The sequence below is a fragment of the Saccostrea cucullata genome, unplaced genomic scaffold, assembly GCF_032062105.1.
Source record: "Saccostrea cucullata isolate Sc308-1 unplaced genomic scaffold, CSIRO_AGI_Scuc_v1 ctg405, whole genome shotgun sequence".
Taxonomy (NCBI): domain Eukaryota; kingdom Metazoa; phylum Mollusca; class Bivalvia; order Ostreida; family Ostreidae; genus Saccostrea; species Saccostrea cuccullata.
Window position 1 is genome coordinate 65,001 of NW_026930562.1, and position 24,691 is coordinate 89,691.

Genomic DNA, 24,691 nt, shown 5'->3' on the forward strand with positions numbered 1-24,691 from the left:
AAAATAATCCTGTATACAGTATCTATTCTGAAAGCGAATTGTATAATTTGACTAGTTTGTAATAGGTGTAAAGCAGCCTATTATATTATAGAAAAGTATTTTGGGTCACATTCAGTCCTAACTGCAGAACTGTAGCTCTCTGCTTGAGAAAATTTGGATAGATAAAGCAGAGAGCTACAGATCCATGCCTTATTAAAACTTTTGATTTATGCAGCTGCTTTCTTCTAGCTCATGTTGAGTATTATTTCTTGTATATGATGCTTTCCACCGAATGGTATCCATTAATTAACCATACATATAACTCCTATTCCTGATATTTTATTTTTTTTCAACGGTTCCAAAAGGCCGTTTGTGGTTACGGACGTCAAAATTGGAATCTTTAAAATGGCACATTGGACCTCAGAAACTGTATAATGGTCATAGACACATTGGACCTCAGACACTGTATATAGGGTCATAGACACATTGGACCTCAGACACTGAGTATATAGGGTCATAGACTATTGGACCTCAGACACTGAGTATATAGGGTCAAAGACACATTGGACCTCCAGGGCTCGACATTAATTTTTTTTTCTACTTGTCCATTCGGACAAGTGACCAATATATTTACTTGTCCAAACTTCAACTTCACTTGTCCGAAAAACTTTTTAATGAACATCTTATTCTGTCAACTTGAAAACAATTACTTAGTCTTAAATTAAAACATGCTTCAGCCTTGATTTATTAGTGTTGACTTGTTTTGATAAATAAGACAACACATATAAAAAAATATTTTATCTACACTTCCTGTCCTGAAAACATAACTATTCGCAAGTGAATCTGTTATATCAATTTAATATATTCCAAACGAACTGCAAGTATGCAATAGTATGGCTGCAATTAGACACATCAAGTGTGAACTTACATAGCCAATAATATCGGGATTGTAATTCGTATTTATGTACTGCTTCCGTTTTATTCAATAAACTTTTTAATTATTGTTTTTTTTATTATTTTTATTACTATTTGAAGACTTTTTACATAAAAAAAAATCACTTGTCCAATCGGACAAGTGCCAAGCAATATTTACTTGTCCGTAATTTTTTTTCATTGGTACCGGACAAGCGGACAAGCGTTAATGTCGAGCCCTGACCTCAGACACTGAGTATATAGGGTCAAAGACACATTGGACCTCAGACACTGTATATAGGTCTTACTGTCTTGGACACATTGGACCTCAGACACTGTATATAGGTCTTACTGTCTTGGACACATTGGACCTCAGACACTGTATATAGGGGTCATAGACACATTGAACCTCAGACACTGAGTACATAGAGTCAGTCTGTTGGCCCATGTATTGTCTTTTGCAAAGACAGGATAGAATCATTCTCAGTCATTTTGGAGACTACATTGTACTAGAATTCATTTTCATTACCCAGATTTTGGTGAGATAGACCACAGATATTCTGATTAATATCAATATAGATTTAGGTACTTGCAGGACCAGTGGAAAATTTTGAGAGAATCTGCACTTTAGGCCATAATAAATAAATTGCTAGATTCTCATCTGAATTTTTTTTTAAATCGAGGTGGGTGGGCGGCTTTTATTCTATATTTTTTATTTTTTCAATTTTGCAGATTTTTTATTGACCTGGTCAATCGGTGTAATTTTATCTACAATATCCGAATAAAAGTCATAGTAAAGGTTCAACTATCTCTTACTTCACATCATCACCAATCTTTTTCAACCAATGACCCTTGTTTAAAATACAGTATATACGCATGTATTACAGCAATTACCATCTTTTCAGCTGTCAAAATCATGTCGACTTTTGCGGGTTATAAAACGAAAGTAGAATGGTAGATGAATACCGATCCCGATCAGAAATAAGACGAAGAAAAACAGAAATAAAAAAAATCGAGGCGGGGGTATAAAATCGGGGCGGGCGGGGATGAGAATCTAGGAATATTTTTATTATGGCCTTAAAAGTGCAGCTATTTCTTAGTCCAAAGTTACTTGATAAGTTTTAATATAAGTTAAACTGGAAATGATTTATTCTCATTTGCAATGGTGTAAAAATTACTTCACAAACAATATTCTTCTGCATTTTTATGTAAATACTGTTTACAGGGTTATTTATGCCCTGTGTTATTTTTGTCACATTTCACTTGCAAATGATTCTGTCCCATTTTAAATTCCCCTTGACACAATTGTCTTAAAAGAATTACTCTATCACATTGGATTCCTCCTGTTTTAAATTCACACACTTGCAAAAAGGCTAAAGGGGCTAAAATAAAACAGGAGCAAAAATTTTCCTGTATGCAGATTTGGCTGCCAATTTTAAATTCTCCTGGATACAATTGTCTTAAAAAGGAGATCGCTCTCTCACATTGGATACCCCGTTTTAATCAAACTGGGGCAAAGATTTCCCCTTTGTAAACAAATTTGGCTAGAAATAATTTAAAACAAATGTGTATTAAGATTCTGTTCACAAATTCCTTGTAAGAATATTTATATATTCATATTCATGATGGTGCTTATTCCCAAGAAAATTACAAAGTCATTTAAGTGCATTTTATTATACAGTGATTTGACTTGACTTTATTGTTTATATGCTAAATTTGAGCCATTTAGAGTTGAAAGTATATGTATTATATTTTTATGAACCTACATGGCATAAATCAGTTTTGAGAAGAGGTAATTTTGTCAAAGAAATTAACTAGTTTGTTGTGACATATTTCCTTGCTTGTTTTGTAGTCAATAGTGGGAGCCATGGCCAGTCTTAATCCCCCTGTCCTATTGGAAAATCCAGAAAATCAGTTCCGAGTGGACTACATGCTGAACGTGGCGAGCCAGCCCGACTTTGACTACCCGGCAGTAAGTTTACTGACTACTGTAAAATCACATATTTTACTTGGGTCAAATTTTCATGGTTTGAAGAAAAAATCTTGATTCGTTGGGATTTGATTTCGAGGATGGAGAATTGTTGAGTAGTTATGTATGTAACATTTAATATTTCGTGGAGGACATGAATTTGTGAGTCTCTTCATACCTCGTAAACAACGAAAATTAAATCCCCACGAAATTTTGTGATTACACAGTATGTTTATAGTTGTTTGTCAGTCAACTAATCTGATTGTGGATTCAAAAGTTGTGAATTCAATAAAGCTTAAATTTTTTTTTTCCACACTAGGAAGTTTTTTCAAGCAATTAATTTTTTAAAAAAAACCTGCTGTATTGTTTTTCATCTGCGCAATATAAACCACAAGGTTTTGCAAAGGAATATTACTGAATGCTGATACCTGGCAGATTCATTTAAATTTATTAGGAATATTGTATTAACAATATTTGGCTTTAATTGAAATGTTTATTAGAAGAAAATTCATTTCAGAATCTCAATAATTCAAAATGTTAACAGCATTTGTTCAATTTATATGTTGGGTTAATTAACATTGCTGAAAGCTATCAAAAATATATTGCAGTAAATTTGTAAATTCTTTGAAAATATTTCAAGTCAGAAAAAATAACATTTACTCAGGCAAGTGTTTTGCTTTCAGTGTATGTTTTACAGGATTTAAATAGTCTCAGTAAAGTTCAAAATTGAACAGGCCAAAGTTCAAAGTTTTGATAAAGGATAATCCCCTTGGTCAAATTCTGGTCACAGATTTTCAAGGTTTTCAAAGTAACTGCATGATGATAAACATACTAGAATTCTAAGCATTCATAATACAGAAAACATCAGCAGTAAGTAAATTACATACATAAAATCACACACGTATCTCTATCACTTGTGTGTTGTAAGATCCTAAACACTAATCAATACAAGAATACAGGAAGAGTGCTGAACTGGCAGCTATTTTTAGAAGCCATCTGACTAAAAATAGCCGGGTTCCTGAGGCTGTGGACACAGTAGATGTAGCAGGTTCCTGTTCGTTCACGTTTTACCATCACATCCACAGTTCAGGTTCTGCTGACTACAAGGTTCAGGGAAAGTGGCAGAAGTCGCTGCACAAAAAGTCTTGGCTATCATGTTCTATAATGCTAAGTCAGAGCAGTTATAAAAAATAGAAAAGGTTTAGAAGATGTCTCACTGTAAAGATTTTTAAATGTGTGTCTTTTAAAGAATTGAATGTGCAAGATGAAAGATCATTAGATATTCCAAAAATCTGTGTCTTTGATAGAAATATCTGATTTTGAATTTATGGAATACCATTCTAAATATTTCAATCATGAATATATTCTATAATATAAGCCTTCGAATGAATTTAAAAGATTAGGTAAACATGACTATTAAAAACTTGCACTATTTCTGTGATCGTAATCCAGAACCAAACTAGGGTGTGGCATTATTTAATCTTATTTGTTTCCTTTGGTGTTTGCTGTTTCATTGAAAAGTTTTAAGTAAGTGTGGGCTGTATAATTATAGGTAATGTTGTAGAGTGCATTTTAAGCCAGATATATGCTGTGGAGATAAAGAAATGCATAATTCAGTTTTGGTTTCGGCCCTACTCCGTACCATAATGTTCCTAGAAATGTGAGATTTTTGTTCTCATGGATTCAAAAATTAATTATATTGTAAATTATATTGTGCATTATTATAGTGTAATGAAAGTGAAACAATGAGAAATATCAGCATTTTTATATATAGAAAATACTAGCAGGGGGCTAACAGACAGATTTTTCAAGCTTTTGTTGAATTAGCATTTTCAGTGTACACTTTATTTAGAGGCATGCACAATTTTTTTTTTGGGGGGGGGGATAGCTAAGCCCTTTGTGCTTTATTTCATGAATTAGCAAATTTATAAACCTTACAATTTACTATGATTTGATCAAATTTTTAATATAATTCCAAAATGATCCAATTTTACTGAACATTTACTGAGCAATGAAATTTGGCCAGATCTAATAAGAATTGTTCATCCAGCCATCACCATCTCTCAGAGTGATCTCATACAGGTCTCCACAGTCTCTGTGGTCTCCAAGCAGACTACCCGTAAGTCCTTTAAAAGTTACATAGCAAATCATTCCAAAAATGTCTGGAGCACATAGAAATGTGGCTCAGTCAGGGTTGTCTCGAAGACCTGAGGGCGGGGGAATTTCCTATAATGATGTAATCCCCTGGTCATTTTGGTATTCCTCTAAGTGCAAATTAGGAGAGAAACTCTTAGATCCCCCTCTACTTTCCAAAAATCTCCTATTACAATTCTTAAGGACAACCCTGCCCAATGATCTCTTAGGTATTAGGTCTTCCAGTGATCTCACAAACAGTGATTTTTTTCCACCCATTGGGAAAGGGTCCGGTACAGGTTTAATTGGGAAAAATATCGTCGTCGAAGAACAATGAGAATTTTTTATCAATGCTCTCAATTTGTCAAAATGTATAACACTACCCTGTTAAAATATTTAAAAAGAAATACGATGTTGTCGTAGTCTGTTGCTTCACAGTTGAATTTGGATTTTTTGGTCACAAAATTGGGAAAAATTAACTTTGTTGGCATTGGGAATGGTACCAGTTATATAATGAAAAAAAAAAAACGCTGTCAAAGGTCATTTGTTTCAAATGCTGAAGTGCTGGTATATCTCAGTGGCTTCTTTTGATCATGTAGTGATCTCTCTTGGTCACACTTGATCTCTTCTTTATCTCTGTAGATCTCTAAATGAGCTTGCAAGCATTCTCAATCTCAGGGGTCACTATAGAAGGCAACATTACCTTCAATCACCAAGATTGAAATTTTATAAAGTGTGCTCATTGAGTGCCTAGATCACTCAATTAACTCAACAGTTCACTGTGAAATATGGCAATATTCTCAATTTTTCATCACCTAATAAGTGCTTTATTATATCCCAATAATATTTTCACAGGGCCCATCTTTTTTAGGCTTTCAGAGATTGTCAAGCAATTGGACAAGCTGTACATTGCCTAAAGGTCTCTCTGTGTTCTCCATGTGTGTAAAGGACCACTTACTATAGATTAAAAACACTTTAACTAAAATTTGAAAGATAACATTTTGTCACTTTCTTTTTTACATGTTGAATATGACTTGTAATTTTCAAAATTAAAAAAAAAACTTCATTGTTGTTTAAATTATCATTCATGCTGAAACTTGTATTTTAAAATTTATAGGTGCTTTCTGGAATTAATCGACATTATTAATAATAAAAGATAGGTTAAGGTATAGATGAAAAACTTAGATTTTCCCTCACTAATGGATCACACTTTACATTGCTGTAGCCTGTGAAAGTCAGGTCATCTAATTATAGAAGCAGATGACATAATAGAGGCAGGTAGATAATTTTAGATCAGATTTTTAAATGCAGAGACAAGTTGGAGCATGATAAGGCAACACCTCTGAACCAAATAAAAGTGTTCAGATCTAAACTAGTAAATAGTGGATAAGAAAACGGGGAAACAGTTGTCATATAGTACAATCATTTTAAAGATGCAGCACTCATTACCAAAACACAAACAAAATAAAAAAAACTAATAGACCAGTGCAAGAAAACAAGTCTTTGATTTATGTTATTAGTTGGTTGGTTTAACTAAGTGTTTTAACTTTTTTACTCAGCAATTAAGTACCCTGTACAATCAAAAACTATCTAATGATCCTTTACTATGTAATAATATATTTTATATGTTTTCTGTTTTTCTAACTCATCTCATGTTATCTATATAATGTTTTACAGGAGTTCTATGAACACACAGAGATACTTTGGAGTGACAAGGGAGTGCAGGCTTGCTATGAGCGATCTAACGAGTACCAGCTTATTGACTGTGCCCAGTAGTAAGTTATTTTGTATCCATTCATATGATATTATCCAAAGTGCGATTCCAAAGTATGGTCACGCCAAATCTCATGACACGCCAAAGTGATATATATTTGCGCAAAAATGCGATACCGCGCCATGCCAAGGCCCAGTAAAATACAAATAAATATTAAATGCAAAGGTTAACCCTCATCTATTAGATATTGCACTAACCCTAATCAGTCGAAAAATGTCTATAACCTGACTAATCCATGTTGGGCTTACCCAAAAAGTTCGAAGAAAAAAAAATATCACAATAATGGACTAACTTATCAGCAGCAGATTAACCCAATGCCCACAATAAATAAAATCAATAAAATACACAAGAATACACTTCTGTGACGGACTGTTCCTCCGCACCATCGGACTTTGGCGTATCAGACCATCGCACAGCGCAACGTGTCTCATAGGAAACGACCATCGGATTTTGGCGTGACCATTAAAGACAGCGAACCATCGGGGTTTGGCGCAGACCATCGGGGTTTGGCGAGACCATCGGACTTTGGCGTCACCATCGCACGTTGGAGTCTTACATATATATTTCCCAGTTTGTATAACTAACTTCATTGCACAACCCAATGTCCTGCCATGTTGGGAAAGTTCAACACTAATGGACAACCAGCAGCCCAACCCACAAAATTAGAATACATTGGGAGGAATCAAAGTACCATCAATTAAATTTATTCATGAACGTTTGAAACAGAAATGAAAGTCCATCAGGTTTTGAGAAGTTCCACATATAATTTTTGAGACATGAGGAGTTAAATTGTGGTCCATCAAGGTAAAAAAAAAAAATACAAACAAAAAAAAAACCTGTCTAACCCTGCTTTTCTATACTGTAGACATATTTTTTTCTGCCAAAAAAGGAAGACTTACCCCTATGTAATATGTGCAGTTAACTCTGAATTGAAGCATTATCTATGTCCACAACCAAGGTTTTGCAAAAGTTTTCTGCTGTCCTGATTGTTTAAGCTTAGTGATTTATGAAAATTTGAATTTTGTATAATGCTTCAAAAAAGAAGTGACATGAATTTTTTGTTTCATATCTTATGGCATGATTACTTAAAAAATGGACTGAGTTTGGTTGGGTCTAAAATAAATTCTCTAATGGTGAGCACTATTAAGTTGTGGGACTGTAGAATATTTATGGGTAGTTATATATGTACAACTGTTTTGGCTTTAATATAATCTGAGAAATTTCTAATTGTTAAGGTATGGGTCTGCAAGTGTAAAATATGCATATATTTTTAACTGGACATGTTTCTGTAATATTTTAGTTTTCTTTAAAGTGCTTAGTTTCAGAGTTTACTTATTATATTGTATAAGCATTAAAAATCCTCATAAAATAATGTGAAAAGGAGGGATAAATACAAATGGATCATGAATTACACCCCCATTCCCACACTAACATCTTGTGCTTGAAAAAGGAGGAAGCCATACTAGTAAATCCTGAGTTGAAACATCATAGTCAATATGATTTTTTTTTTATGTATAGTTATATGATGCTAAATCTAGAAAACTAACCTCTGATTTTCATTGTAACAAAAAATCAATAGTCTGGAAACCAGGGAACTTCTTGACTAAATATGGTCATTATTGTCAATTGATCAGTAGGTTTGTGTAGAACTTTTTTAAATGAGGGCAGGGTTGTATAACGTCAAGGCTTGGTTGGGAAAATACAAGGGGACATTTTTTATAATTTGTAATTTTTCAGAATTTTTTTTGGTGCCTTCCACATAAAAAAACATGAAAAAAGTCCTCTTTGTTGAACATATTGACAAATTATTTACAGATGCATACAGTCATTAGTTTCACCAAGGCTCAAGTGAGTTTTTCTGATCAATGACTGTGAGGAGTATTCTCCGTTTTGTAATGTACATGTATGGGTATATATATATAATCTTTTTACATATATTCATTTTCTGCAAAAAAAAAAAATTGTGCTAACTTCCAAACAAACTTGACTCAAAGCATAATTTGGTAAGGGTATTTAAGTTTTTCAAGGCAATAAGAAAATACAAAAATGTTAGATCTTTTTAAAATCTCATATCTTCAGAACTGCTTGAAGTTTATAAGTATACTTCAAGGTTCATTCAAGCCATAACCTCTGGGGTGTAGGGTAGGGATGTAATAGAGGATGAAAGGTTTATTAACATGAGGACGGGGAAAAAATCTTAAGAGCAGCAGGTCCTACAGTAGTAGCATTGAAATACAGACAGTAAAAGCTTCATATAATATTTGTTTTAATCATTGCCCTTAGGGCTAGGAAGTGGTACATATACAAGTATATAGTCAATTTGAGTTAGAAAATATATGTTTAAAAATCACTTATCCCTAGAAAAGCAGGGCCACAAAGTCATATACAAGTATCCAAGTATAGTGTGGATGCATTTTGATCAAAACTTGATGCTGTGATTAGGATGGGGTCAACATATTTGAATTTTTTTTTAAATCTTAATTTTCAACAACAGGTTAGTTCACAATTAGTTGAACTGAAATGCAAACATTCCCTTATTTGTTCAGGGTCTAAGTTTATAGCTACACTGGGGGGTCAATGTAATTTTATATCAGCTTTCCATCCCATGATTCAAATTCTGTTAAATATGGTCAGTTCTAATGTTAGCAGTAGACAGGTTTTATAAGAAAGATGAAACTCTTTGAATGTTAACAGAAATGTTTATACCTATATACATGAAAGCTATACTCTTACAACTGTGAACAATCCCAGTCTGGTGTCTAGGTGTTAAAATGTAGGGTTGAAGGGAGTGAGAATTTGTACACATTGAAGGCAGGGGGCAAAAATTATAAAAGAATATACTTTTCTGCTGAATGCATTCCAGATTTAAAGGAAATCTTTGTGTGGTGGTAATCCATTAAAGCCACAGACTGATCGTATTGTGTGAGGCCAGAGAAATCCTTGTTCAAGTTTTGAAACGATTAGATTTCAGTAGTGTGTATTGATTACTTTCAGACAGCCTAATACACTCCAAGGCAGGCTATTTTTAGATTTTCAATGGCTGAGAGGCCATTAATAGTAACACTACAGATTTCTTTGTTGACAAGGAATTAACTTGACTTCACATCAAAGCGAGCAGGCAATGCATTCCCTTTGTCATGTGTGGTAATATTAACATTTAGCCTAGAGTTACTGTATATACATGTGGTTCACATACTTGTACAGTAAATGCACAGACAGGATCACCAAAGTTAAAATTTTTACGACAATCTGCAACAGTTGATTACAGTTCTATGAAAGAGTAATGGTATATTCTGCTTTGAGATTTGCTCAGTATATTGATCTCTGCCTGACTTTCTATTATTATCCATTCCTATTGATTTTTGGAGCACATGGAATGTTTGTATGTGCATGTTGATAAAGAGACACAAACTGTATCTTAGACAGACTGATGAATAATCATTTAGGCAATTTACAAGGATAATGAAGTTCCCTATAGAATTTCGTCCACTAAATGGGCATGTTCTGCTTGTGGAAAGATCCAATGCAAAAGTCATATCTCTTCAGAGCACTATTACAGGCTGTAAACATTTATGCAGCTTTTTGACAAAGTATACACTAAAATTTTGTTTTCTAATAAAGAAGTACTTCGTCTTTCATATTTTGGATCATGCATTTGAAATCTGGACAATGATGATTATTTTTTTCTTTCTCTCTATATGAAGGAATTTAACTGTCACTGAGGGGAAAGGGAGGGAGATTAACTAACTTGAGACCATGTCATTCTGAGGCAAGAGGGGTTTGACACTTTGATTATTTTTTAAGCTTTCTTTGGGTTTTGACTATCATTCATTACATTCAATCTTTTATGTTTGATGGCTTTGGTTATATTTTCCACATCTCAAGAGGTAGCATTTTATAAATGAATTTTAGAAATAAGTATGGAGAAAATAATGATTGGGGAGGCAGGTAGTGCCTTCTTAATTAGTACCAGATCTCATTTTGCCAACTTAAGTTAGATGACAATAGAATTTCCAAAGCAGAATTTTTATTTAGAAATAAGGAACAACAGCAATGTGATTTTTTGTAGGAAAAGTGATAACATTAATAGGTTGTCTCCATGCTTGACATCTGAGTGCTATTTTTGAGGGCTATATACTCCTACATACGACATGATCTACCATGCTCTAGGCTTTGTTAATATGTTCTGATTACGCCCTTCTGTGGCATTGACTTCTTTGAGGAATATAAACTCGCCACACATTGTGTTTGGTAAAAAATTTAGGAACTAAAATAGCATGCTACATTGCAAGATGTATTTGAATATCTTCATAAAAAGTTAAAAGTATTTGAGCTTTTGAACCCCCACCCCTTCCTTTTCGGAGGAATACTTCATAGATCAGTGCTTGTACTTTTGTCAGATATAGAAGTACAACTGTCTTTGTATGTAAAGGCTATATTTGATTAAGCTGAAGCTTAGCTGAAAATGAGGGCTTAATTTTAGAAACACATCCCCTAAGTTAAATAAGATAGTGTTTAAACAATCTATAAGCATATTTAATTTTGTTTTTATGAAATCCAAGATCTCTTTACTTACATTAAGTATGTGCTACCCTGGGTTTAATTAATGTATGTTAGATGATTAAATAACTCTGTGTTGACAGATTGGCCAGGGATCTGTTTATAATGGACGTCAAATAACAGGACACAACTGAGGTCCAACAAGCTTATGATATGTCGGGTGTAAAATTTCTGATTATTTCTACACAGAAATAATAATCTTGTTGATTCTGTCATACTCAAGGTAGATGTAAAAAAAAAAAAAAGCAGTATGGATCAGCCATCAAGATTAATTTACAGTCATTTAAACTTTTTAAAAAGGTTATGAAAGCTATTAATCTTGTCCACCTAAAAGCAGGACATCCGCCAAGAAGCACTTGGATGTCATATTTAGAAATATAATCAAGCACACTGGGGTGCCCTGTCTATGACAGACAGTTTAGTTGCCACCCATCCTTCATTTCTGTATCTAAAAAGACTGTAGTTATATTACTCTGGTAAATAATATTAGTAATACATCACTGTTTATTCAATTTTAAAATTTTAAGGTGAAGAACAAGGATTTTTAAAAAGTTTGTTGTAGCATTTAGACACTTCTAGTAGTCAGGTATATATCTTATAAGCTGAGTTTATGTGTCACCAAAAGGTTTATCATTTGTTCAAAAACCTACGATGAATTCGTATATATATAAATAATCAATAAATTGTCTAAAATAATCCGGTTTCTATAGTAATCTTATACAACACAGAGATCATTACACACTGTACTGTTGAGCTTTGTGGTTGTCAGGCGAACAAATCCAGGTCAATTCACTAAAACTTCTATAAATTATCTCTCTGTTACTAATAATAGCTCCAGTATGAGTCATCCTTCCATATCTGGTTTCCGATAGCTGCATGAGGTTAGTGTAGAGGTCAAAGTAAACATCTCCTTGTGTACTGCCACATCTATAAAATAGTGGGAGTAAGGGGGGATTATAAACGAGGATAAAACCAGATATTTATATTCAGACGGAAGAAAACGTGTGGGAAAATAGGCAGCCTAAAAACTGCTAATGGTATATTTTACCAATTAGATTTTCTCACATGGCACCAATATAGCAGCAGTCTTAGCTAAACAATAACATATTCCAAAACAGCTCATAAATTTGGTGTGAAAATGGGTGTATATAAAAACTGGATATATGGAAGTGATATTGCACAATTGCTTCCTTTTTGGTTTAATGTGTACACAGGTGTTGCTCTTGGCTTCAGTTACAAGAATAGAAACACTTGCCAAGTGACAGATGAATACTGTGTTTAAATTGCCAATAAAAAAAGAGGATCTTTTCTTCCTTAATTTTCCTTGCTAAACAAAAAATGAAATTGAAATGGTACATTTAGTATTAATACTAGGTACATGTTAATTCACTCTAAATGTTATATTGTATTCCAAGATGAAGGAAGATAATAATATTTTCTTGTCCACCAATAACAGTAAAACATGTTTAAATTGAATAAGCTTATAATAAATTCCTGCTCAAAGTGATGTGATTTATCTTCCATGTGGTTTAAATAGTCTTGTGAACTTTATAACAGATGTCATTTATTTAAGGAATTTTGATTTTAATGAAACAAACTTATCAGTCTTGGAAGTATTGGTATATAAACATGTTTTACCGTTCTTGACCTCACTGTTGATTTAAATAAAAAATAAATAAATAAAAAAAAAAGCTCTGTTTTGTGATGGATAAGGGGTGTAATCGTTATAATGACTGCATATATTGTTCTTTTATTCATAGACTGCTCATTAATAATTTTTTTTTTTTATTTTCAGTTTTCTAGACAGAGTCCATATAGTGAAGCAGAGTGATTACACCCCCTCAGAACAGGTAATGCTCAGAGAAAATTACCTGGTAAAAAAAAAAATAAAGATCATTTTATCATTATTATTAATTTAGCAAAAATGGGATCAAAAAAAAACTTTTTCAAAAGTCTAATTCATTTCAGATTCATATCTATATTGAGTGTTTGAAATACAATGTGATAATGAAGGAAATAAATATATTTCATGCAAAAACATAATCCAGTGAGATAATTGATGTACAAAGTCATAGGCACAGGAAACATTTTATTAGATTATTTCCGTAATTTTTTTTAATCATTCGATTATCTAGTAGAGAATCTTTTTTATAAAAATGTTGAATGTTTAAACCACAATAAATGATTACAATTAATAGAATATTTCGATAAATATAAGTCTAAAGTGTACATCCTGATATTACCCTTCATAATTTCTTATAATTGTGTTTCTGTTCTGAAATGAGACCCTCTCTAACACGGTGTTAAAAGATATAAGTGGTAGATTATTCATTTATTGCTTCAGTACACAAAATTTAAAAAACATTGAAAGTGCAAAAAATAAAAGCAGCATAAGTAAAAAAAATCCCAAAATATATGGTATGAAATAATGTTGATATGTTATCGTGCTATCCATAAGACTGCATACAAATGAAACCCTAACCCTGATGGCAGAGGTTGGAAATACTATATTTATAAGACAGACTTAGAAACAGACTCTTTACTGGTAGACAATATAACCTTCCAGACACTAAAAAATAAAAGACATGAAAATACAAACTCGATGATTATACACTGCTGGTTTTTATGATGTTAAACAATTTGCCAGTAGTGATTTGAATCAATCCATCATGTGAGATAGGCAGCCACACCCACCAATTCTATTTATAGGATTTTATAATATAGCATATATCTATTTTTAGAAAATGTCAAGGCTTTCTGCTGCTGGTCATCAGTTTAAAGCTGAACACTTTTCATAAATAGGCATCGTAAGACGGGTATATAAACGGATAGATTTCGTTACACCGGATTGCACACACGAAACTTGTGGCCGACATGTAGTACTCCTTTCGTGTTATTCGATTTTTTGCATTTATTTCTTGTTTTTATGTGCATTTTCTGTTTGTAAATATTGTATTGATCTGAATTTTTATTATATTTTTGTCCTGTTTTGGAATAAAAAATACGTAAAATTTGATAATTTCAACAAGATTGAGTAGCACGCAGTGTAAGATGTACGGCTACACTCGTCGGATCTCTACAGTGAAATACATTGAACTGATTAGCGATCTGCTCCTTATACGTTGTATACGGGTTGTAGGGAGAGCGTTGAAGATCGGGAAATATGGTGGACTATGCCTATTTACCAGTATTGTTCAGCTTTAATGTACATGGAATTAAATGCTTTTGTTTGGATTTTAGGCATCTAGTATAGATTAATGGGTATTTCTGATAGGCCCACTAAACTATTCCACATCCCCAAGGGGGCCACTATGCAGGAATAATCTACTAAAATCAATTTTTTTCTAGCTATTTTTAGAATCAACTGGGAATTGTTATGAAATGCACACAATGCCTTAAATCATAAGAAATTGAAAATAAAACTGATTGCTTTCATCTTGGGTTTAAAGTATTTTTGTACGATAGTCATTGAAGTACCTTGAAAAAATTGCCTTGAAAAAAAGTACAATGACTTGAACAAATTGCATGCAACAGTTGCATTTAGGGGTGCATTTGCAAGTAAATTAAAGTTTTTCTCTCTCTGATTTAGGATGCACCAAAAGGTTTTGTTTACCTTACACAAATTAAATCTGAAAATGATGTTCTCCTTGATATATATTAATACCCATGTGGGAATTCCCAGGATTTATAAAATAATAGATTACTAAGAAGCTAAATAACAAGGATTAGTCATGGTAAGACCTGGTAGAAAGAATTGTTGACACACAGGCATGCGAGTTCTGCATGTGTATGTGGTCTGTATATTGTTGTAAAATCCTTATACTACAGAGCAGAGGGTTCAGGCTAGTTGAATGAACCCACAAGTACACAGTGCATGTACAGCAACAACGTTCACCATTTAACATAGGTCACCAAATTACAGGCTTCTTCAGATTTTTAAATCCCGTTAAAGTTGGACTTCATTCAAATTTTCACATGAGTCTCGTATGACTTGATTGAACTCTCTGCTACCTTGAATATTTATAGACATGCAAGTCTTTTAACTATAGTATAGAGCCCCTTACGTCTATAGGATAACGTTTTTGACACTACCTTTATGGCTTTATCACATTTTTTAAGTCAACTGAACACTCTGATATTATATGTAACATATGATTAATAATATATATCAGTTCTAACCAGCTTATAGTTGATATATTTGATGGAAACATGTGAAAGCAGGTTTAAATATAATAGACAAATAATATACAAGGGTAAAGTTTTGGAGTTAGGTGAATCTCTATTGACCATGTAATGAAGATGCATTAATATCTTGAAAACTTCTTCTCTGCTCCTGAGTATTTAGTTGATAAATAAAGTCAATGGTAATGATGAGCATAGGTGCCCTACCTAAGATGTGAAAATTGTGGTCCTTGGGACAGGGCTTCTGGTGTTAGGGCAGGGCTTCATTGATGATACAGTGAAAGTGGGGAAAAAATCTACTCCTGAACATTTAGTTGGCTAATCAAGTACATACCTAGTAATCAGAGGTGTTTTTACCAGATTTATGAAATTCATTGATTTGAGATGCTGATGTTAAGGCAGGGCTCTTTGGAACGTGAAGAAATTATTTTACTCTATTTTAAGAGTAATTTCCTTTCATTATTTGCCTAAGATAATTAACAGGGTTATATTATATATGGTGACTGTGTGTGATTGTTATTTTTTCCATTTCACTAACCAGTATGCTTTATTTTACAGGATATATTACGTTGTCGAGTATTAACATCAGGAATATTTGAAACAAAATTTACAGTTGACAAAGTTAATTTTCAGTAAGTACTGTTTCACATACAATGTTCTTTAAAAATAAATCTCTAGAACATGAAAATTCAGATTTAATCCTGTTCAACTTAAAAATTTGTTAATTTCTTGCTTCATTAGAAATTTTTTGAATGATTAGTAATGAAAATTCTTTGCTTTATGATATGATACATAGAATCTCTCCTCCAAAATCTTACAAGAAAACTAATATAAACACCCCATTTACAGATACTAATGAATGCATAGCATATTATTTTCTCTCTTGTTTTCCAGTATGTTTGATGTTGGAGGTCAGAGAGATGAACGAAGAAAGTGGATTCAGTGTTTTAACGATGTGACAGCCATTATTTTTGTAACGGCCTGTAGTAGTTACAACCTTGTCTTACGAGAAGACCCAAGCCAAAACAGACTGAAAGAATCTCTTGTCCTTTTCCACAGTATTTGGAACAACAGGTAAAAATTATTACAAGGAAGAGTGTCCCTTAATATCACACAAACCTCTACCATTTGATATATTTTCTCTCAAAATGAGGATTCTGAGAATTCAGTTTGCAATATATATTCAGTTGAACTTTGGTATCTTGAACTCTGATATCTCGAATACCATTTATATGTCAAAGTGGTTAAGACGTCCCAACCACTTATTCTATAAGTATTTTACCCTCGATATTCAAATCATTGGATATCTCAGAGGTTTTCCTTTGTCCCCTGGAGTTCATTGTACCATGATTTAAAATTTTAAATAATACTGTGGGAAGCTGCTGTAAGAAGTCTGGTTTTATGAAAAATAACTAACATATTTTTCCTTGTGAGATTTTTCAATGTTGTAGGCTTTTAAGTTTTGTTTTTAATTTTTTATCTTTTCCAATTTTGAATTTTGTGAAAATTTAAGAAATCAGCAATGTAAATTAATTTCTGTGGGAAAGTTGAAGGCTGACAAATCTTATTTTTACTTTCAGGTGGCTACGGATTATTTCTATAATTTTATTCTTAAATAAACAAGATCTTCTAGCAGAAAAGGTGAAAGCTGGAAAATCAAAAATCGAAGACTATTTTCCAGAGTACAAGCGGTACCAAATACCTCCTGATGGCAAGTTTTGTAGTGATTTTATTTTTCTTCCAAAATCATTCATTTTCACATCAAATTCACACAGTAATAATATTTTGAGTGTTCAAAGGGGGATAACTTCTATAATGGTACTTAATAAATGAATTTTATTTTACAGCTGTGTTAGAACAAGGAGAAGACCCTGAAGTAGCAAGAGCCAAATATTTCATTCGGGATGAATTTTTGGTAAAAGTTTTCTCAATATTTTGCAGAAAAATTTTTAAATTCTCAGATGTATATTAAAAAGATACAGAATTCATGCAAAACTGCAAAAAGTCAAGAATAAAATATGCCTTCACATAGCACAATTTCTTAACATCATTCTTATTTGTGATGAAGAGAAATGCATTTGCAGGCACTTTTTTGTTGTTGAAAAAAAGATATAAGTATCATGCTGTGAAAGGTAATAAAGTTGAAACTGAGGCAACAGGAGTATGATAAATTTATTCTAAGGAAATTTTGTATGTTAGATTATAAAGAGCACCAGTGCATGTAAAGATATCATTGTGCAGTTCAAGTCCAAAGTTTGGAAAAGCTAAATTGCATAAATACTGTGGTAGTTTACCAACAATGCTAAATATTAATGATGAATGTCTCCCAAACTCACTGATTGAATTTTTTCTGTTAAATAATGTCCCAATCATTCTAAAATTTAGACTTTTTTTGTAAAGCCTACTAATCTATATACCTGCTTTTTCAGCGAATAAGTACAGCAAGTGGTGATGGAAAACATTACTGCTATCCCCATTTCACATGTGCTGTGGACACAGAAAACATTCGGAGAGTTTTTAATGACTGTCGAGACATCATTCAGAGGATGCATCTGAGGCAGTATGAACTCCTGTGATCGCAATTTATTTTTGACTTAGTGGCCTGTAAGCAGGCTTCAAGTCATCAACTAATACTGTACACTCAAAGGGGGAAGGACCTTACTGTGTTTACATGTGTATGTGACAGAGTAATTCATACACTGAAAACAAGCAGAGGATAAAGAAGAAGCAGAATCACATGTTTAGAACTGGGTAATTCTTCTGGAATTGACCAGCACTGTTAGGCCATGCTGACCTCATGTTCTCAGTACATTAAGTGCTTCATTGTTGGAGTTTGGGACGACATCACCTCCTCCTGTGTGTTGGAACTTCACTCCGTTGTCATGTGACTTGGCGCGTAATAGAGATGACAGTATTTCATATCATCGCCTGATCTGTTTTAGGTTGTCTCACAGGAATTACATACAGTCCCGCAGTATTTAATCAATACTAGTTGTTTTGCTTTTTTTTTTTTTTTTTTAAATATTGTCTTCTAGACTTTTGTATGTTCTAATTATACTAGCCATTAAAGGCCAACAAAATTGTATTTTAGCCTTTGAGTGATAAATATAATTTTTTGTTTTTCATTCTGATAAACATTTGAACAAGATTTCTTTACTGGTTTACTACCCTAATTAAGTGGAACGTTATGGTATGAGAATATCTGTACTTGTTCACTCTGGATACACCACAGAGTAGCAGAATCACAGAGATTCCAGTATAGAGCAGTTTGAATATCCTGCAGTTAATTAGGCCATAATTCCCCAAGTCTACTAATTGAAAAAAAAATAAACAAGTTTTTTTCAGTTCTCCAGAGCTTTATTTATTGGTGAAAATCTGCCTTCTTGTGATAGTGAAGCTCATTGGCTGATCAGAAAACATGACTGTAAAAGTGACTACAGCTCCATAACTAAATGGTATTGATACATAGTAATTGTTTTATTGACTAGCAATGGTCATGTGATATATGTTCAATGTTTACATCACTTTGTCTTCATTAAATTGTAATGATGCAGTTGATGGCAAGTCACAGGAGGTGTGGGTAAAACTAGGAACGGTCAGGGACATGACAAGGAGGAATTCAAATGCTTGCTCACTTTTGTTAATGCTTGTTATGCAGCTCAAAAGCCAAGAGAAGGGAAACTAGGATTGATTATGCAACAGCAGGAGTGAGTCGGGTAATGAAGCTGTATTTTTATTTTGTGTAGAATGCCTTATGACGGATTGATTTCTGAGCCTGGCGTTTCCTGTGATTTCAGTTGGCTGCTTGTTGTTGCAATTTTATTAGGTTGTTGCTATGTCAGTTGGGGCTTTGCTCTCCTTCACTTGTTTCTGTGTATTCATGTTTTATACAGCTGTTTACAAATTCTCTTGATGGGAATTCAGCCAAGTTGATTTGTCAATCTGTATGGAATGTTTTGGGCTTATTTATTTATTGAAATTGTTTATCTGACAAGTTGGATGTGAGCCCTATAATTTGATAACAGTATTTTGGTGTGTCAACGGTGATGAGAAACAAAATCATCTACTGACAGATTGTTATTAAATGTAACATCCACATTGTGTGTGTCCATACAGTTTGTTCAAAGTTGTGACAAAACTGTCATTGATCTTAACTTGTAAGAGAAGTCATCCAGTTTTATCTCTAGTGCTGTTTTAACATTTAAAGCCTCATACTGACATAGATTATTTTCAATCATTTTCATCCATGTTGATTTGATGCTTGTATGACAAAATGTAAAAAGTGTATACAATGTCATTTGCATGATTAATGAATTTTTATATATAAATATATATAAATATATATTATTATTTTTTTCTGTTCAAAGCTTCAATATTGAGAGTGATGAGTGGATGGTTGGTTTGATGTTTGTTGGGAGAATGTGTGTAGTACATAGCTGTGTTCTGCTCCACTGTTGTTGCATCATATCTATTAAAAGAAACTCCATCCACAACCCATCATTGATAGATTCTATGGCAATGTGATAATTATAAATAAATGTGTAGAGAAGGGTATATGTGTGTATTTTATTTTAGCTGGAAAGGGCATTTCTTTTAATTCACTTCTTTGAATAAAGGATTTGATTTTTCTTTACATTGAAAATTTGGAAATTTCATTAAAAGAATGATTTTGCCATGTGCATATATTAATTGCCATAGACCAAATTTCAGGTTGTAAATATTTTTAATCTTGATTTAAAAACAAAGTGTCTTCAATGTATGATTTGGGTATATATTTGGTAAGTTACATGAATTGTTCAAAGTATTGAGTGAAAATGGTTGCAGAACTAATTTCTGTACTTTTTAATCTTAATTTTTTTCTGGTCATTTGTTAATGCAGTACTGCAGTTAACAAATTTAGGCTATTTCAAGTTTTCTATTATGTTAATACTTCATTAGATCCAATATTAATTTGATTTGACTTTTGTCTGGTATCTGTGTATGTAGTTGTGGTGATGCCTTGTTACACCAATATATGTTTTAAGTATTATATGCTTGAAAAGTGAGGCAGGAAATTTTGTCCAGAAGAATTTTAACAGACTATGCACATGGAGGGCAAATGGTATGGTTTTATGAAGGTTTACAATGTTTTAAACACTGAAAAAATCATTGTGCTATTTATATGTGGTTAATCAATGGACTCTATGGGACAAAATTTGCTGCCACTAACTCAAGCAGTGTACAAATATTTTAAACTTTTGGACACTTGCTGCAGTAGAAACTGAGTGGATAGAACAGATGCTGTATGAATGAAAGGGTTTAATTCCATTACTTATGTAAAATAGAGAGCTGGAGAATTTTGTAGAAAAAGTGAAATATTACAAAAGTGGAATATCTTTGTAATGATTTCATCTGTGACACCTATAAAAGATTTAAATTATTGTATGTTTTGTTTTGTGTAATTACTTTACATGAAGAAAAATTAGTCCAAACGAAATATGAAAATAAGAAAAATATATGATTAGAACTTGCCAAAAGTTTTATTTTCTACAGTAAAGAAAAATATCAACAGGGATTATAAGACTGAACCTAGTCAAAAATGATATTTTATCCCGTGAAATTGCTAAGAATAATGCACACTAACTTGAGATCCCCTGTATTACATGCATTTAAATATAATGACAATTTAGCCATTCAACTTTTTCAATGCAAAAAGCATAGGTAATTGATGATCAATTTTAATTACAAGTCTTTGTATCAAATAGAGTTTGGCACCTTGAACTCAAGTGTTATCTCGATTACCATCATAATAATTATCAAGATTTATTAATGATTTGTAGTCTAAAGTTCAAGTGCTACTTTTTACTTCCTTTGTTTTAAGGACAAACCAGTAGAGGTGTCTCTATCCAGAGTTATCTTCCGCTACGCTCACATGGGAGAGAAGCGGGAACGACAACTGTGGGTAGAGAATGGAGCTACATAGTGCACATTTTCCTTAGAGACTTCTGGTATTTTGTGTTAATGTCATGTGTCTGTGTTTTATGTCTATTTCTCAACCATGAAATCGAATCTCCATGAAATTATTTTTATCCCTTCAATTACGAAAATTTTACTTCTGACATGAAAAAAGGCGATTTTATAACAGATTTACAAAATACTAGAGTAAGCTCTCAGTAGAAAAAAAAAATCGAATACAGTACATATACTTATCTTTTCCTATAAACAGTTCATTGTCCAACATTCTACAACACCAAACTGTTGTTACAGGATACTGTCGTTGCAGCACCTCACGAATCCTGAGTGTTACTTTTTGACAGAGTGCATAGCGAATACTTACGCAAAATCTATGAGATATTTCGACCCTCTCTGCCCTAGATAACGGTTAAGATTACATTCTTCCCTTCACTTTGTTCTGCAAAACCTCCTTTATCCTTAGACAAAACTAATATCCAAAAAATGTAAGGCTCAAAATTCATTAATAATGTACAAATTCAGTGTAATTTTTTACTTTTTAATCCAATAGGCCCCTACTTCATCATCCAAAGCAGCATAAAGTAGGATGTCATGCATTAGCTCTACAAATCACCTCCTTCTTTACATACTTTATTCAATGTATGTAAAGATTATGATGACCAATCTCATACATCCTGTAAACCGCGCGTCCGTCCGTCTATCTGTCTGTCTAGCTGTCCGTCTGTCTGTAACCAATTTTTCAAAATGCTACTCCTCCTACAGTTTTGGTCTAATTTCAATATAACTTGGCACACAAGTAGACTACACTAAGAAACATAATTCTATATATCGGTTTTTGATTTCCATAAACGGTGTTGCCGTGGTTACTATAAATAGAAATTTCTTTGAAATTTCTTTCAAAATGCTACTCCTCCTACAGTTTTGGTCTGATTTCAATATAGCTTGGCATGCAAGTAGACTACACTAAGATACATAATTCTGATTATCGATTTTTGATTTCGATGAACGGTGTTGCCGTGGTTACTAAAAATAGAAATTTCTGTGAAATTCTTTCAAAATGCTACTCCTCCTACAGTTTTGGCCTGATTTCTATATAACTTGGCACGCAAGTAGACTACACTAAGATACATAATTCTGATTATCGATTTTTGATTTCGATGAACGGTGTTGCCGTGGTTACTAAAAATAGAAATTTCTGTGAAATTCTTTCAAAACGCTACTCCTCCTACAGTTGTGGTCTGATTTCAATATAACTTGGCACACAAGTAGACTACACTAAGAACATAAAGAGACTTGGTTTCTGTGTAAATTGGTGAGGCATCATGCTTTTGTCCATCGCCAGTAAGATCTTAACAAGAGTAATGTTGGAAAGAATGAAAGGAGCATTGGACAAGAAACTAAGATCAGAGTAAGCAGGGTTCGACCACACTTCGTATTATCATCGAACAGTCCATTGAATGCCAGTCTCCTCTTTATTCAATCTTCGTGGATTTTGAGAGAACCTTCGAAAGTGTGGACAGGTCAACCATCTGATCATTAATGGGGCAGTATGGAATTCCACCAAAGTTCAAAAGTGTCATCAGGAATCTGTGTGATGATGCCACATGTCACATCATCCATAATGGGAAGCTCACAGATTCTTTTAATGTGGAAAAAGGAGTCAGGCAGGGCTTCATCCTCTCACCAACCATGTTTCTGATAGTCACTGACTGGATCATGCAGGAAACAATAAAGGGCAGTAAGACCGGAATCCAGTGGACCTTCACCAAACAACTTGAGGACCTGGATTTTGCAGATGACATTGACCTGCTCTCACATAAGCTACAAGATGCTCCAGAGAAACTATCACTATTGGCATCAGAAGCCCAAAAGAAAATGAATACTAAGAAAACAGAGGTGATGAGAATCAACAACAAACAAAAGATATCAATCCAGTTAAATGGGGAGAACATCAAAGAAACTGACAGATTCACTTATCTGGGAGTAGCGTCAACAAGGAATGGAGCAGATGACGACGTCAAAAGCCGAATTTATAAGGCAATACATGCCTTCAATACCCTCGGATAAATCTGGAATTCTAAAGCCCTCTCCATCAACAGCAAAATCGCAATTTTTAACACGAATGTTAAAAGCAGTTCTCTCAAACAACACTGGTTCCGAGACTCTGATAAATAAAGAAAATCTTTCACTACATTTAAAACATTTTAATTAACAAAATAACAACAAAATAAACTGCAATCCAAACGGTGTTTGGGATAAACAGGATACCCCTCTCCAGTGCGAAGAGATTAACTTCCAGTGCCAGGACAATGAGATGTGACTGGTACGGGCCGCCATCTCTACACAACGTTACATCTTATCAACAATAAATGACATATAATTTCTGTGAAAAGTTACAGTTTAATATATACAATGCAATAATCCTTCACAACAGTAATTACAGAATGGCCTCCACACCAGTTTTCAAATAAATGTAACTATAAATAACAGAACATAGCTTAAAGTTGCATATGTTAGAAATTCCTAAAAACAAACGCAAATAAGAGAAGGACCACACATAAATTCTAAAATCTCATATATGTGTATAATACAAATCAAATATGTAAATCTTAAACTGCCGTGTCCAAACTGAAGCACAGGCTTACCAAATTTTTAAAAGTGATTTGAAAAAAGTTAAATGAACCACACTTTACAATACAAATTACTTGCGTGTTCGAACAGATTTTAACACTACAAAACATGCTCTGGATTGGAATCCACAAGAGAAAAGGAGGGTTGGGAGACCCAGGCAAACCTGGAGAAGATCCATGGAAATGGAGGCAAAAGATGCAGGTTTTACCTGCATCCAATTAAAAACACCAGCCCAAAACAGTCCGATGGCGCGGTGTGGTTGCGGCCCCACGCATGCTCCCCAAGGAGGGAACAGGAATATAGAATAAGTCAGGTAAGTCAAGTATTTGTCGACAAAATGTGCACTAACGTATCGAATCTGTTGTCTTCAACTCAACATTAAAGTATAATGAAGTTTTATCGTTTATGATAGTCACTTTTCATTCATATGTCAAATATTGGATTCCGAAAGTTCATAAGAATCTTAACAAACAAAGATACATAGAGGGTTCTAGTAAATGTTCAACCAAGCCTCTTTCTTTACTCCTCACTAAGATATTAACAGTAGTGAAGGAGAAACTTCAAGATTACAGTGCAACAATATATTCAAGAAGTGGTGT

At 33.3% G+C, this 24,691-nt stretch overlaps 1 protein-coding gene across 1 annotated transcript in view; it reads left to right on the forward strand.

Annotated features, from left to right (window-relative positions):
- The window catches only part of LOC134229100 (guanine nucleotide-binding protein G(s) subunit alpha-like), a 23,201-nt gene extending 2,272 nt beyond the window's left edge, over nt 1–20,929 (forward strand). Inside the window, exons 4-11 of the mRNA XM_062710809.1 lie at nt 2,744–2,863; nt 6,671–6,768; nt 13,123–13,177; nt 16,068–16,141; nt 16,404–16,583; nt 17,090–17,220; nt 17,357–17,424; nt 17,939–20,929. Of these exons, the coding sequence (XP_062566793.1) occupies nt 2,744–2,863; nt 6,671–6,768; nt 13,123–13,177; nt 16,068–16,141; nt 16,404–16,583; nt 17,090–17,220; nt 17,357–17,424; nt 17,939–18,085 (873 nt within the window). The 3' untranslated portion in view covers nt 18,086–20,929. The remainder of the gene's footprint in view (nt 1–2,743; nt 2,864–6,670; nt 6,769–13,122; nt 13,178–16,067; nt 16,142–16,403; nt 16,584–17,089; nt 17,221–17,356; nt 17,425–17,938) is intronic.
- The last annotated feature ends 3,762 nt before the right edge of the window (nt 20,930–24,691 follow it).